Below are 14,475 nucleotides of genomic sequence, written 5' to 3'. Positions count from 1 at the left end.
CCAGGGTCAGAGTTTCCATTTTGAAATGAGACACAGCAGAGACTGTGGTGTCTTTAGGATATATGGTTTATTTACACATATATACAACCTAAGCCTATGATGGAGGGGTTCATAGCATCAACACCCTAAGAGGCTCTTGTTTCTCCCATAGCTGCAGCCTTGGATTCAAACAGAAATCAAACATTGTGTTCTGACCCTCTCTACAACTTGTTGCCTTTACCAGCCTGCAACATTATTTCCTCTAGGTTACATCATAGCCAACTCTGAACTCTGGCCTTTTGTCTTATAGCTGACTCTGATGTCTTATAGCTGACTCTGAGTTGAGGGAGGGCCCCACCCATTTGCTTTCTGGCACAGAGCCCCCCCTGCTTAGCTTTTAAAATGACCTATTACCTTTCCTTTGTTCTCTTAATGGCCCATCTCTCAGGCGATCTCCTAACCACTGGAAGCTGGGTCCAGGGATTAAAAATCTGGCATTCAGTTTAACCCCCCAAGACTTGATTAAATTCTAACACCTTCCTTTTGGGGAGCCTGGCACACTCAAACTCATAACACTGCATTTTGTGTAATGTACAATAAAAATAATCTATTATTAGCATTATCTGAATGGTTTGGATCACATTAGTTTCAGTTCTCAACTTTCCACCTATGTTCTTTCACCATGCTGACACCTAGTTTCTCAATTTAGGAATATACAGGCACTGTTGAAAGAAACTGATTTTATAGATCCATTTCAATCGGGGTTTAGGTCCAGTTCTGGCACAGAAACTGCCTTGGTTATCCTGTATGATGACTTCTGTTGGGTGAGAGAGACAGGGGAAATGTGTCCTTGTTAATTCTCATTGAACTTTCCATGGCTTTTGATACCATTGACTATGGTATCCTTCTGGAGTGGCTGTCCAGGTTAGGAGTGGGTGGTACTGCTTTGCAGTGATTCTGGTCCTACTTAGATGTACATTTCCAAAGGATGATGCTTGGGGAGTGCTTTTCAGTCCCATGGAACCTCACAGTTAAATTTTATCCTCTATGTTGTTTAACTAACTATGTTGTTTAGCATGTTATCTAAACATGCTAAAAACATTCCTGTTCACAGAGGCCTTTGCTGGTTCTTGATACCAACTAATTCTCATAACTTTTTAGTTCATTTTGTGGTAACTTGACTTATTTTTATCACTGTTGTATTTTTGTTGTTGTTTAGTCATTTAGTCGTGTCCGACTCTTCGTGACCCCATGGACCAAAGCACGCCAGGCACTCCTGTCTTCATTGTACTTTTAAGGGACTTTATTCTAAACTGACTTAAGACGTTTTCATAAAAGGCAGTATAGAAATGTTTTAAGTAAATAAAATTTCAGTCACTGTCACATTACTAAATTGTATATTTCATACTGTCCTTGGTGCACACAAGGAACAGTTTTTTTAATGGCTAATGTGGGTATGAAAATTTAAATGAAAAGGCATTTCATTAAAAACCTTTTAATTAAACATTATATAATAAATTATTAAACCTGCCTTTATAGAACATGGAGACAATGAATGAGCTTTATTCAAGGCTTTACAAAGAAGCTGAAAAGATCAAGATATGGAAAGTCACTACAGAATATGAATTAAAGGAAAAGGAAAGAAAATTGCAAGAAAACAGAAAGATTATAGAAGCACTACGTAAAGCTATTCAAGAGTTACAGGCGAGTGTTTATAACATTTTGAAATATATAATTTTAAGATAAGAATAAAATGCTTAAAAAAAATTAGGGCACAGTCCATCCCAGCACGGGTGCAATGCCTGCGCATGGAGGGATTGTCATAGCCTGCTACACTCTCCAGCCTCAAGCTGGTGCAGGTATCAGACCCTGTTGTCCTGCCCACTAGTCTGTTGTGGCTGCTGTGAGTGGCCGGGCTGTAAATGTGATTGTGGCTGCACCATTCTGCAAAGCCCTGCGGGTGGGGGTTAGGATTGTAAGTGTTTGCTGACATTGTCCAGCCCTCCTCTCTTCTTCCCCAGTCCCTGTCATGAGTTGAGGGAGAGGTGTTGTACATGATTTTGCAGGAAGAAGAAGTGGAGTCCATTTGTACAGTATCATGTTGTATATATTATTGAGGATGACCTACTTGCTTACAGATTACCGTATTTTGCGCCCCATAGGACGCACCGGCCCATAGGACGCACCTAGTTTTTTGGGGGGGAAATAAAGAAAAAAAATTATTTTCCCCCCAGGTGCGGGGCTGGAAGAACCAGGTCGGGGAACAGCGGGAAGGCGCGCTCCGCTTCCCCTGCTGTCCCCCGAGCTTGTGGGGCTGGCGATGGGGAGAAGTGCGCTGAGCCCGGGACTGGAGGCAACTCTGCGCAGCCATCGGGAGCCGGGCAGGACTTCGCGCCCCACTCCCGATGGCCGCGCAGAGCTGCGCTGAGCCCGGGACTGGAGGCAGCTCTGCGCAGCCATCGGGAGAAGGTGGGACTTCGCGCCCCGCTCCCGATGGCCGCGCAGACCTGCGCTGAGCCCAGGACTTCAGGCAGCTCTGCGCAGCCATCGGGAGCCGGGCGGGACTTCGCACTCCACTCCCGATGGCCGCGCAGAGCTGCGCTGAGCCCGGGACCGCAGGCAGCTCTGCGCAGCCATCGGGAGCCGGGCGGGACTTCGCGCCCCGCTCCCGATGGCCGCGCAGAGCTGCGCTGAGCCCGGGACTGCAGGCAGCTCTGCGCAACCCGGTCTCCCGAGGGTTGCACAGAGCTTCCTGAAGCCTGGAGAGCGAGAGGTGTTGGTGCGCACCAACCCCTCTCGCTCTCCAGGCTTCAACGAGAGCCTGCATTCGCCCCATAGGACACACACACATTTCCCCTTCATTTTTGGAGGGGAAAAAGTGTGTCCTATAGGGCGAAAAATACGGTACTTCTTGCTTGGGTATTAAATAAAGATTGGTAAAATTAAAATATGTACTGTACAGGTTACGTATGTAAATCATGGGATCTTGCCGGAATTTTGTAACTTTCAAGCTTACTTTCATTTCAAGCTTTTAAAATGCACATATAGTTTGTGATGTAATAAATGCAATAATACCCAAGTCTAATAAATATGTATTTGGGGAAACTGACATTTCCCCCCTTTGATAGTGATAATTATTAGTTCATCCAGACAAAAGCATGTTTTTTATATCTTTGTTTTATAAATTTAGTTTGAAAATGAAAAACTAAGCTTAAAACTGGAAGATGTAATACATGAAAATAAAGATCTTCTAAAAGAGTAAGTAATGTTAGGATAATAATTTTGTAGTCATTCGTTTATGCTGTAGTATGAGGCAATTACTAACCCCTTCTAATTACACTCATTGTCATGAGAGATCTGTAAGATAAACCTTTATCTTTTATAAAAGGAGAACTATTCCTATCTAGGACTCACGAGTTTTTCAGGTTGTTCTTCTGTCCTTGGTACCACACTGGCTCATAAAGTCACAAAAAGTAATCAAAACCTGTATGTTTTTGTGATACTTTGTTTGCTCTTTTTTATTTTAACTATTCTTCTGTGTCTTCTTTAGTGTGTTTTAAAAAACACCACTTTTCACAGCTGCATTTCTGTGTCTCCTCCCTTCCTTATTTCTTCCCTTCCTCGTGGTTTTCGGGTGGAGAGGGCTTTTCTCCTTGGCAATCAGTGACTTTTGGCTTGAAACCTTGGGCAAGCTCAGTGTGCTGCAGTGCTAGAGATCATTGGAGTATTACAACTCCTCTTGTACTTTGTCCATAACAGTGGTGATGGGAGAGTGGCAGGCAACATGGCTGGTGTGACTTCAGTGGTCCTGCTGAATATGACCAATAATAGTTCCACAATGGCTTCTGCAGTTCCCCCATCCAACTTGACCATGGCAGCAGCCATTTCTCAGTACAGTTGTGAGGTGGACTGTGGCAAAACCAGCTGCTGTTGATCAGTGGAAAGCCTGATATATGGTGGAGCCTGTTCAACCACATACGGGCCAGGCTCAATGGCTGTCTCCCTGCCACCTGACTGTATGTGACAGGTGTGCAGTGGAGGTGCTTCTGGAAGAAGAGGGGCCTGCTCAAATGCAAGTACAAAGAGCTTCTGTTATGGCTTTCTGTTCTTCAAGTGAAGAATTTTATGAGTTTCAATCATCTCATGTAAATTAATTGCCTTTTGCTCTGTCAGACCCATCTATTACTGTGTTTCCTTTTGATCAGTTTGTCCCTTTGCCATAAGGGCAGCCTTTGCAACTGACAGATTCCATATTGCATCAAATTAGAGATGCCTTACTAGGAGATATTTCTTAGCACTTTATAAGTCTTAATGTGGTTTCTAGGTGGGACATGGGTGGCACTATGGTGTAAACCACTGAGCCTCTTGGGCTTGCTGATCAGAAGGCCAGCAGTTTGAATCTGTGTGACAGCGTGAGCTCCTGTTGCTCTGTCCCAGCTACTGCTAACCTAGCAGTTTGAAAGCACACCAGTGCAAGTAGATACCGTAAATAGGTCCTGCTGTGGCGGAAAGTAAATGGCAATTATGTGCGCTCTGGTTTCTGTCACAGTGTTCCGTTGCACCAGATGCGGTTCAGTCATGCTGGCCACATGACCTGGAAAGCTCTCTGGACAAATGCCAGCTCCCTTGGCCTGAAGCGAGATGAATGCCACATCAAATTCTCCTTTCTATATATTATATTTTTCCTTGCCCACCTCATGAGAAGAGAAGACTCCCTGGAAAAGACCCTGATGTTGGGAAAGATGGAGGGCACAAGGAGAAGGGGACGACAGAGGCCGAGATGGTTGGATAGTGTTCTCGAAGCTACCAGCATGAGTTTGACTAAGCTGCGGGAGGCAGTGGAAGACAGAAGTGCCTGGCGTGTTCCTGTCCATGGGGTCACGAAGAGTCGGACAAGACTAAACGACTAAACAACAACAATTTTTCCTTGCCACTTTCCCTTGTTCAAGCAAAGTGCTGGCTTTATTTATAAAGACAGTGCTGCATATGCATTGGACTCAGTGTTATATAAATTACATGGAGACAGTGTTTTGTAGCACAATTTGAACCCTTGTCCTAGTTGCTAGGGCACCACTGGTTTCTCCAGGCAAGCAACCCATCTGTAGCCTCATGACACCTTGTGCATAAGGAAATGTTGTGGTTTCTTTGTAGCTGTTTGTCTGTTGGGTGTGTCTACTGGGTGACATCTTGGGTTTTTTTTACTATTTCCCCCCTCCCCTTATTTGCCTGGGTGATACAGATTTCACAGGATTTCAAATTTTAATTACTTTTTTCTGTAAAGCATAATGGACACAAATAATACTAGGGATATAATGCTGATATAACTGTTTTTCTCCCCAGAAACAGTGCTACAAGACATTTGTGCAATTTGCTCAAAGAAAAGTGCATGCAATTGATGGAGAAGTCTAACAAATGTAAATATCTCTTTAAAAGTGTTTGCATCCCCCCCCCCCAAGATTCTCATAGACTGTATATAACCTCCTTTCCCATGTTAGCCTTACACTGGGAACTGCTTTGCTAGTCAGTTCTGCAGGAAAAGCAACAGCTTATAGTCTTACAAACAGGAGTTCAAGGTGCTGATTTTTAAACTCCAGATGTTCCTTTGCATCGTTAAAAACAAGTAGGAGAGCATTATTTTGTTGGGATGAACTGAAGAGCAATTCCATATGATGGGAGTACTAGAAAGGCACTCTGAGTTGTGACTCCTTAGTTGCAAAACATATTGTCTCTAAAGACTCACCAGAGTTCAGGAATTTTAGTAGAATAATAGGTCATTGCTATTCTTATTACTTTATCTATGATTTTTTTACCATATTGAAATAAATATTTAATCTTATATATTGTTAATTTTGTTTTAGATGAACATGAACAAGAGGAAACCAGACAGATGTATGTGGATCTTAATAATAACACGGAGGTAAAAAAGACACATATTTTATAGTAGCATTATATATATACACACAGCACCCTGGTGTCCTCTGTGATGGTGCACACCTGCTTTCAGTTCCTTTTTGCTCCAAACTCTTGCCTCTCATAGTTTCATTTTCCTTTGAAAAAATGAAATATAGAAAAAAACACCTTTTAAAAAGGAGAGGTGTGAGCTGTGGTTAACCCAGGATTCAGCTGATAGCATCCTTCAAGGATTTGGTCTTCGGTTTACAGATGTTATATTGCCTGAGATCCTACAAGTATCAGCACTGTTTTTTAATATTTATGTGCAGTTGCTGAGAGCAGTTTTCCATAGGTTTGGAATTACTTATTATCAATAAGGTAATGATGTGCAACTGTTTATTTCATTAACTCAGGGATGAATTAAATATTAGATAGTAGACAGATCTGGGAATCTTGGTCTCCACTAACCATTTAAAAGGTGGTTAGAGTGCATGATCTGTTAGAGGTGGCAAGTGGTGGTGGTGGGGAGAGCACTTAGCCCTTATTCTTCCCATCACTTGTTATTCCCTTCTCCTCCCTTACATTTTCCTCCAGCTAGGGTAGATGTGTGTTTGCTGTGTTTGGCAGAAAAGCAGATGGGGAGTGGGTTATTCCCTCCTCACTCATCTGTTGCCTCTCCCCTCAAAAACCACATTATCCACCTACCTTTTTAAAGATGAGCCAGCAATGCTTTCAATTAGTAGGTACTCTTTAATGTCTTAAGAAAAAATATTTATATCAAGGGATTGTTCTAACTGTTGAGTGAATAACTATTGGTCTCAGGGGCTCCATCGGGGTGGGGGGCTTTGACCCCCCCCCGCAATTTTCAAAGAGGGAGCTGGGCCCCCTCAAAATTCTGTGGCATCTGGATGTGTAGTGGCTACCACTGCTAACACAAGGCCCACCAGGCTGCCGGTGCAAGGCCTCCCAAGCCGCTGCTAATGCCATAAGAACTGCTGGGCTACTAACAGACTAGCTAGGGCACCAAAACCAATGCGGAAGTGCAGCCGCAGAGGTTTGCGGTGGCTCCTCCTGCTGCTGCTGCAGAGGGGAAGCAGCCCCTGGGCCATGGCAGCAGCAGCAGCAGCAGGAGGAGGAGCTGCTAGTGCTGCTGGCCATGGAAAACAAGCTGCTGTGGAATGCCTGGACATGACATTATGATGTCACATGCAATGCCAACCCCCCCTCCCCCATTTCCTACCCAATTGGTGTGAATTTTAAATATTTTAAAAATAAATTCAGCATATATTCACTGGCATTATAGGAAGTTTGTTGTTACTAATTGTTTATTTACATCTGTTAGAGAATGATACATGCCTTTGAGGAACTTCGTGTACAAGCAGAAAACTCCAGATTGGAAATGGTTTTTAAATGTGAGAATCTTTTTTAAATTTATGGCATTTGTGTAATTATTTGAGAGAAGAAGTGGTTACTGGTGGGAGAAGCCTGGATAAGGGTAGAGCTTGGATGAAATCAGTAGTAGCTAGTAAGGCAGCATGGGTGGGACACAGTTGCTGTCCTGGCTTCCGAACATGGAAGGCTGCAGGTGCTTATTGAGAGAGAGAGGAGATGCAAGGTACAGGGAGCTTGGCACACAACAACACTGTCACACACTGTACCAAACTCCCTGCACCTCATCCCTCACCCTTCCCTCAGTAAACGCCAGTGATCCACTGTTTTGGGAAGTCTGGAGAGCAGTGGTGCCCTACATGCAACTCCTCACAGGCTGCTTGAAGCTCAGTGGTACAGTAACTTCTCTGCATACAGAAGATCCCAGGTTTGATCCTTGGCATTTCCTGGTAGGGCTGGGAAATACTTCTGTCTGAATCCCTGGAGAGCTGCTGCCAGGCACTGTAGAGAAAACTGAACTAGATGAACCTAAAGTGTTGAATACCAGAGCCTTTTCATAGGTCCAAAACCAGGCCATGTCACATTACATCGAGATCCATTGTTATACAGTAGAAAAAAGCTATTTAAAGATTGTGGAATTACACCAATATGTGGTGATGGCCACTGATTTAGCTTTAAAATGGAATTTGATATATTTATCATTGGTTACTAGTCATGATTACTAGTTACTAGTTAAATGCTTCCTCTAAGAGGCAGAGTGTCTCTGTATGCCAATTACTAGGGAACAATACATTTTGCTTATGGACTTCTCATAGGCACCTGGTTGTATACTGTGGGAAACAGGATGCTAGGCTAGACAGGGTTTTGATCTGGTGTTGCAGGAATCTTATGTTCAAAAGGGTTGAGAAAATGATATAAATGAAAATTTTACCTGTTTTCTTATTTGATCCTATACAACTGCCATGTTTGTAAATCACCTTAAATAATTGAATGAGAGAGTATTTTAAATAAGTTTTAAAGAATCATTTTAAGACTTCCAATTATGATTTAAGACTTCCCATTTGGCTTTGTATTTATTATAAAAACACAAGAAGCAAACTCAGTGGAAATGCCTGCGTTTCATACCTAGGTGCTGCAGATAATAGAATTTTCTGTAACATGAAATTCATAGTGGGGAGCATTATGCATGCCAAAACCATATGCTGTACCCCCATCTCCTACCCTGCATCATCTGAAACAACAAACTGTGGTTAACATTAATTATGATTTGGCATTATAAGAGAAAGTAATGCCTAAGTATTGGAAGATCTTAGTCTGTTCAATGGCGTTTCCCTTTACGCCCTTTATTTGGAATCCTCCCCCGAAATTCTACGAAAATACCTTCTGGAAGATTCCTCAAGCTCAATATCATATGAGGTGGCCAAATTTTGCACTCTAGCAATCAGGAAGCGTAAATCTCTTTTGTTGAATGGCACACTGCGAAGTTCCCTTGTGTAATTTTTTTTTTATGTTGTTGTTGATTTCCTTTTGTTTGACCTTGTGGTATTCTGTGTCGCTGGCTTTTGCCGTAATAAAACTAACTTTGATTAATTATGGTTTGTTTATGGTTTGTTTAAAACAAACCAAGCCAAGGAGAGCGCACCAGCTAGATTCATGCTGCAACTCATTCTGGGTCATGCACATGGTGCTAAACTATAATTTAGCATACGGGTGAGAAACCTCAAGCATTGTAGCCAAATGGTAGTAGTTCACATCTCTCTATCTGGCCCTTGGTTGATCTACATCCCTCCTGAATCACACCCACTCTCCCACTGATCCTGCTTTATACCCTCCTTGAGTGTTTTGAGCCTAGCTGACCTCTGATAATGCCTCTTGATTAGAAGATAGAGAGGGGTGAGTGAATCTGTGTAGAAATAGCCTACTGTACAAAACAAAAAATAAAATTCATTTGTTGATCCATCCACTTTTGCTTCTGGCCCATCAGCCACCGGTATGTGATTCCTGAAAAGTCGCCATGAGTGAATGTAGTTTTGAGGCTGAAACAGGTTCTCCATAATTGGTTTAGCAGGATGTGTGTGAACATACACATTGACATATGAATGAGTGATATATATAAATGTGTGAATCATCTTCCTCTTTTAGTATTTTTATTATCATGTAGTTACTAAAAAGATCCATGATTTTTATTTTGGAAGTAAAAGAAGAAGCAGAAAAAATAGAACAACTTGAAAAAGTCCACAAAAGAGAGATGGATGCAATGGAAAAACAGGTTTGTTTTATTGTTACTGAGATTAATAACATTATGCTAGTTATTAATAAGACCCCACATGAACCAACCAGGACTCTGCGTTCATAATCCAAGGCCCTTTTTCATGTGCCTCCTCAAAGGGAGGGTGTCAGCACAAGAAAGGGTCTTCTTAGTGGTGGCTTCCCACTTACTGAATGCTTTTGTGGGGAGGCACACCTGGTGCCATCATTATCTACCTTTAGGTGCCAGGCCAGAACATTTCTTATTTTGCTAGGCTGTTGGCTTTTAATTAGCTGTGGCCTCAGACAGTTGGTGGGATGTCTTAATTCTGCCTTTTTATAAGTATGAATGTGTTTGTTAGTCACATGAGTTACTTTTTGTAAAAAATGTAACTAATAAGTAAAAATAAAAAGTGGAACATTCAGCAAAATCTTGCAGTTTCACATCTGGTGCAGTTTTATACCTGGTTTTACATCTCTCTCCCCCCACCCCCCTGCCACAACAGTTATTCAGCATTCCTCAGTCTTCATTGAGCTACAGTGGTACCTCAGGTTAAGAACTTAATTCGTTCCGGAGGTCTGTTCTTAACCTGAAGCACCACTTTAGCTAATGGGGCCTCCTCCTGCTGCTGCTGCACCGCTGCTACACAATTTCTGTTCTCATCCTGAAGCAAAGTTCTTAACCTGAGGTAATATTTCTGGGTTAGCGGAATCTGTAACGTAAAGCATATGTAACCTGAAGTGTATGTAACCCGAGGTACCACTGTATTTGGGGGTTCTTCTACTCTAACGCTGTGACCATGCCACATTCTTGAATATGTACATACTCACTCACTCACTCACTCACTCAGAGGCATATAGCTCAACCTCCTCAGCTGATCCATGTAGATCAACTGATGGTGGGGGTTTTAATGCCCTCCTCCATCAAATGATCAATCTGAGAACCAGGAATGGCCAACTTGTATCTGCTTCAGGGTGCTGGACTTCACCCACCTCAGCACTGTCTACTTTATATTTTCCTCTTTTTGCCAGTCAGTGGGGTCTTGGGAACCAGATTAGATCTCTGAACGGGGTGTTAGCCATCACTGGTTTAAACTAACCACAGATCCCAGTTCAGATGACACAACACTGTGGTTAATTATTGATAAAGGCATGTAAAATTTTGCATGGTGGAAAAAGTGTATAGAGAGACATTTTTCTACAACTCTCATAACATTAGAATCTGGAGTCATTCAATGAATGTTAGAAGATTCAGAACAGCAAAAGGATGCACTTCTTCACATAGTACATAGTTAAACTATGGAATGCACTGGCATAAGATTTAATAATGACCAGCAGCTTGGATGACTTTATAAAAGGATTAGACCAATGCATGGAGGAAAAGGCTATCAGTGATTGTTTGTCATGGTGGCTGTGTAATGCCTTGAATCTGAACTGCAGCTAATTTTAACTATGGTTAGTTGCAACAAACTGATTTCAGACTATAATTTATGAGACTAGCTTGCTTCAAGTAATCACGATTAACATTAAACACAGCTTAAGAGTTTGAAATAAATGCTAAATTGTGATTAATCTAAAACAGAAGTGGAAGCTTCTGATCTCTTCATGGCTGCGCAGGAGGAGGAGCATGCAAGCCCAATATGAAATTCATAATTCTAAACCATGGTTTAGTCTATTGTCTGAATGCAGCAATGTAAGATTATGTTGTAGGATGATCTTTCTCATATCTCCTGTAACTGATAATGGTTTCTATATCTAAAAAGGCAAATATTAAACCATGTGCATAACACAGAAATGTGAAGCTGAAATGGCAAGCATGGCTATTTATGTGCAGAAATTATTCTTTTTATTAGGTGTCAGACTTGGCAGTGCAAAATGGTGAAAAAGATAATAAAATGAAACACATAAACCTACAGTTACAAGAATCAAGAGAATTCATTGCTGAGTTAAAAGAAATAAAAAGTAAGCATTTTTATGATTTTATTCCAAATAGAATTATTAGAAGTAGTGGTACAGCATACTGAACCAACTGGTTGCCCTCAGATTTTTTTTTAAAAAAGATTTTATTTATAAACACTATTAACAAACAAAAAATTGCAAATGTTGTAAACTGATGATTATACAAATAACTACCATCTTTGATATACCAGTGGTATTGATACGGAGATTGTTTAAGCTACCCAAATTTCTCTCATTGATGCAGACAGACAAATTTGTGCATTGGGACCTGTAGCATTTGCAAATGAAATGAAATGGCTATTGTCCACATGTTCTTACCAGAGTATGATTTGCAAGTTCTTTAAATCTTTCCATTTTTGTGTCCTTGAAATAATAGCTGCAGCTAGCATCCATGTTACTAAATCCTTCAGTTATTTATTATTTATTTAATTTCATAAAATGTATATACCACTTGATTGGAGAAAACCTCAAAGTAGTTTACAAAAAGTTATAAAGTACTCACATGTCCATCCCAAAATTCAACAAAGCAAGTTCAGGAGACATATTAGTTTTACAGATTTTAGACATTTATTTATGGATAAAACTTAGAGATCCTTGGGTTTCCCACCAGAAATGGTAGAAGGTACCTTTACCACCACCTCCATGGCAACAATTTGTTGAGATGTCATTTGGTAAAACCTCACTGGCATGCAGTGCCACCTATGGGTGACTTTTAATGTACACTCCCTTACATATGCTCACACTGACCTATACTGTACAGTCTAAATCAGAGCAGTCCAACCTCATAGACCAAGTGGGCTGCAAAAGACTTTGACACAGAACCCACAGGCCACACACTGAATTATATTTCCATATCACTAAGTAAAGTTTTTGCAATATTGTTAATACTATTTAATAAACACAATGAATATATTCAAATTAATAGCTTTATTTTTTATTAAACAAATCTAATACACAAAGTCAGGGTGAGTCCCTGACAGATAGATAGACACAAAGCATGGATATGCCGAAGGATCTGGGATTTGAGTGCGTGTGCGTGTGACCCCTGAAATCCTGCCCAGGGAAGATCCGAGCACATGGAATGCGAGTCAAAGCGATTTCAAACAGGAGCTGAGTTTGCTCTTCCTGCCAGGCAGGTTTTTTCACACAACTGAGATCTACCCACTGTGATTGCCCCAAACCTCAGAAATGTCTGAAAATGTGTTGTCTTTTACTTTTAAATTTAGAACAACATGATGAAGCGTTAAAAAAAGCACAGACTAAACAAAATGACTTATTGACTGAACTGGAAGAAACTAAAAGTTCTTTGCAAAAGGCAGAGGTATGGACTTGCAATATTTTTTGTTCAATAATACAGAACAGAAGTGAAAATTTTCTGAACTGTATCTTAATTTCAATATATTCTTTATTCTGTTTAGAATACTTGTAAGGGTTTAGAAACTGAGTTGCAAACTGCAGTAAAAACATTAATTCAAGTAACTGAACAAAAGGAAGAAACAATAGAAGAATTTAAAGAATTTAAAAGAACAAGTGCATCAGTTATTGATGATCTCCAGGCCAAAGTTTCCAGTTTGAAGGAACTGCTAGAAAAAGAAGAAATGAGGTAAAAATGACCTTACATGCATACATAAGAAAGAATAGCACTATTGGTGATAACAGGGTTTCACAGAATGACAAGAACATTAAGAATCTGTCACTTAATTACAAGCTTTGCCCAAGTCTTTACACACGAAACCCTCTTTGAAAAGGAGTATTTGTTCAGGTATATAGTCAGGACAAAATAAATACTCCCCATTCCCAAATAGCTTTCAGATATGATTATTTGTTCTCTAAGGGTTACGTAGAAACAGTATCCCCACAGTTTGTGTTTCTTCTTTAAATAGCAACCATGCATGGGAAGTGGGGATCACAGTCCGGACCATGGGACATGGGAGGGGAAACCTAGCAGTTTCCCTCATAAGGGTGAATAATAGCTTTGGTATGAATAATGAGGCGGGTTTTCCAAAAAAATTAGGGTAGTTTGCTTGGGGTAATATGCACTGGAAAATTTGCTAATGCCAGTGGGTCCCAATTGGTGGTCTGTGGACCTCAGAGGGTCCATAGCAACATTCACATAAAGCTACCATAGAAATATCAAAATTTTCAAAAGTAGGGGCTTAAGTCCACAGTACTTAGCTAATTGGGAACCACTGCCCTAGACTCATAGAGAGTGATCTAATTTAGCATATTTATTTTACTTCTGTTTAGTAAACAAAGTTAAAAAAGATTAACTGCCAAGTTGGCCTAATATATTTGCAGTTGATATCCACTCATTGTTACTCATGACTTTACAAAACTGAAAAAAATGCTGTTCTTGAATTTTTTTGCAGGGGATTGTTCTTAGGACAATTTCATGAAGCAAAAGGTTAACCCCCTCTCTCCATGCATTGTGGTACTCATCCTGATCAGTTCCCACTATATCTGTTTAAAAACAAACCCAGAATGGGATCAGGGGGAGGAAGTGTGCATGGAACATCCATTTGTATATAACTTGTATACATGTAGTATGTATTATAGTTGAGGATAAGGAAATGGAAAAATATGATATTTGACTGGATTTAACGTATTACTTTAGAACATGGTTTCCCAATCTTGTGTCTGCAGCTGTTGTTTAACTACAGCTTCCATCATCCCTAGCTAGCAGGACCAGTGATCAGGGATGATGGTTATTGAAGTCTAAAAACATCTGGACACCCAGGTTTGGGAAACTCTGCTTTATGGCCAAAGCACATTGTGCTGGGAAATCCATGACTAACTTCCAATTGTTTTTGATTTTTTTGAAACTAAATGTGGTAAGAGTGGGGGAACTGCTAATTTGATCAAGGAAGTGATAGTGACTGGAACCAGTTAACCTTTGCAACTCCATTTATCCAGTTTAATTTGCTTCAAGATGATATTTTCTCTGTGTACGAGTGTAGAAGTAAGTGCCTGTAGAATCTGACAAGGGTCTTTTAAATCAGCACACCCAGC

The 14,475-nt window shown here is 40.8% G+C and overlaps 1 protein-coding gene across 8 annotated transcripts in view; it reads left to right on the top strand.

Annotated features, from left to right (window-relative positions):
* Positions 1-14,475, top strand: part of SYCP1 (synaptonemal complex protein 1) — a 45,125-nt gene that overhangs the window by 3,872 nt on the left and 26,778 nt on the right. For all 8 annotated transcript variants that reach the window (XM_079979033.1, XM_079979038.1, XM_079979034.1 and 5 more), the window contains 9 exons: positions 1,519-1,683; positions 3,170-3,237; positions 5,320-5,393; positions 5,838-5,896; positions 7,214-7,283; positions 9,456-9,529; positions 11,361-11,469; positions 12,693-12,787; positions 12,885-13,069. In XM_079979033.1, the coding sequence (XP_079835159.1) occupies positions 1,519-1,683; positions 3,170-3,237; positions 5,320-5,393; positions 5,838-5,896; positions 7,214-7,283; positions 9,456-9,529; positions 11,361-11,469; positions 12,693-12,787; positions 12,885-13,069 (899 nt within the window). The remainder of the gene's footprint in view (positions 1-1,518; positions 1,684-3,169; positions 3,238-5,319; positions 5,394-5,837; positions 5,897-7,213; positions 7,284-9,455; positions 9,530-11,360; positions 11,470-12,692; positions 12,788-12,884; positions 13,070-14,475) is intronic.

The sequence above is a fragment of the Podarcis cretensis genome, assembly GCF_951804945.1.
Source record: "Podarcis cretensis genome assembly, chromosome: 6".
Taxonomy (NCBI): domain Eukaryota; kingdom Metazoa; phylum Chordata; class Lepidosauria; order Squamata; family Lacertidae; genus Podarcis; species Podarcis cretensis.
The sequence above is the reverse complement of the archived record's forward strand: the minus strand, read 5'-3'. Positions and strand labels throughout refer to the sequence as shown.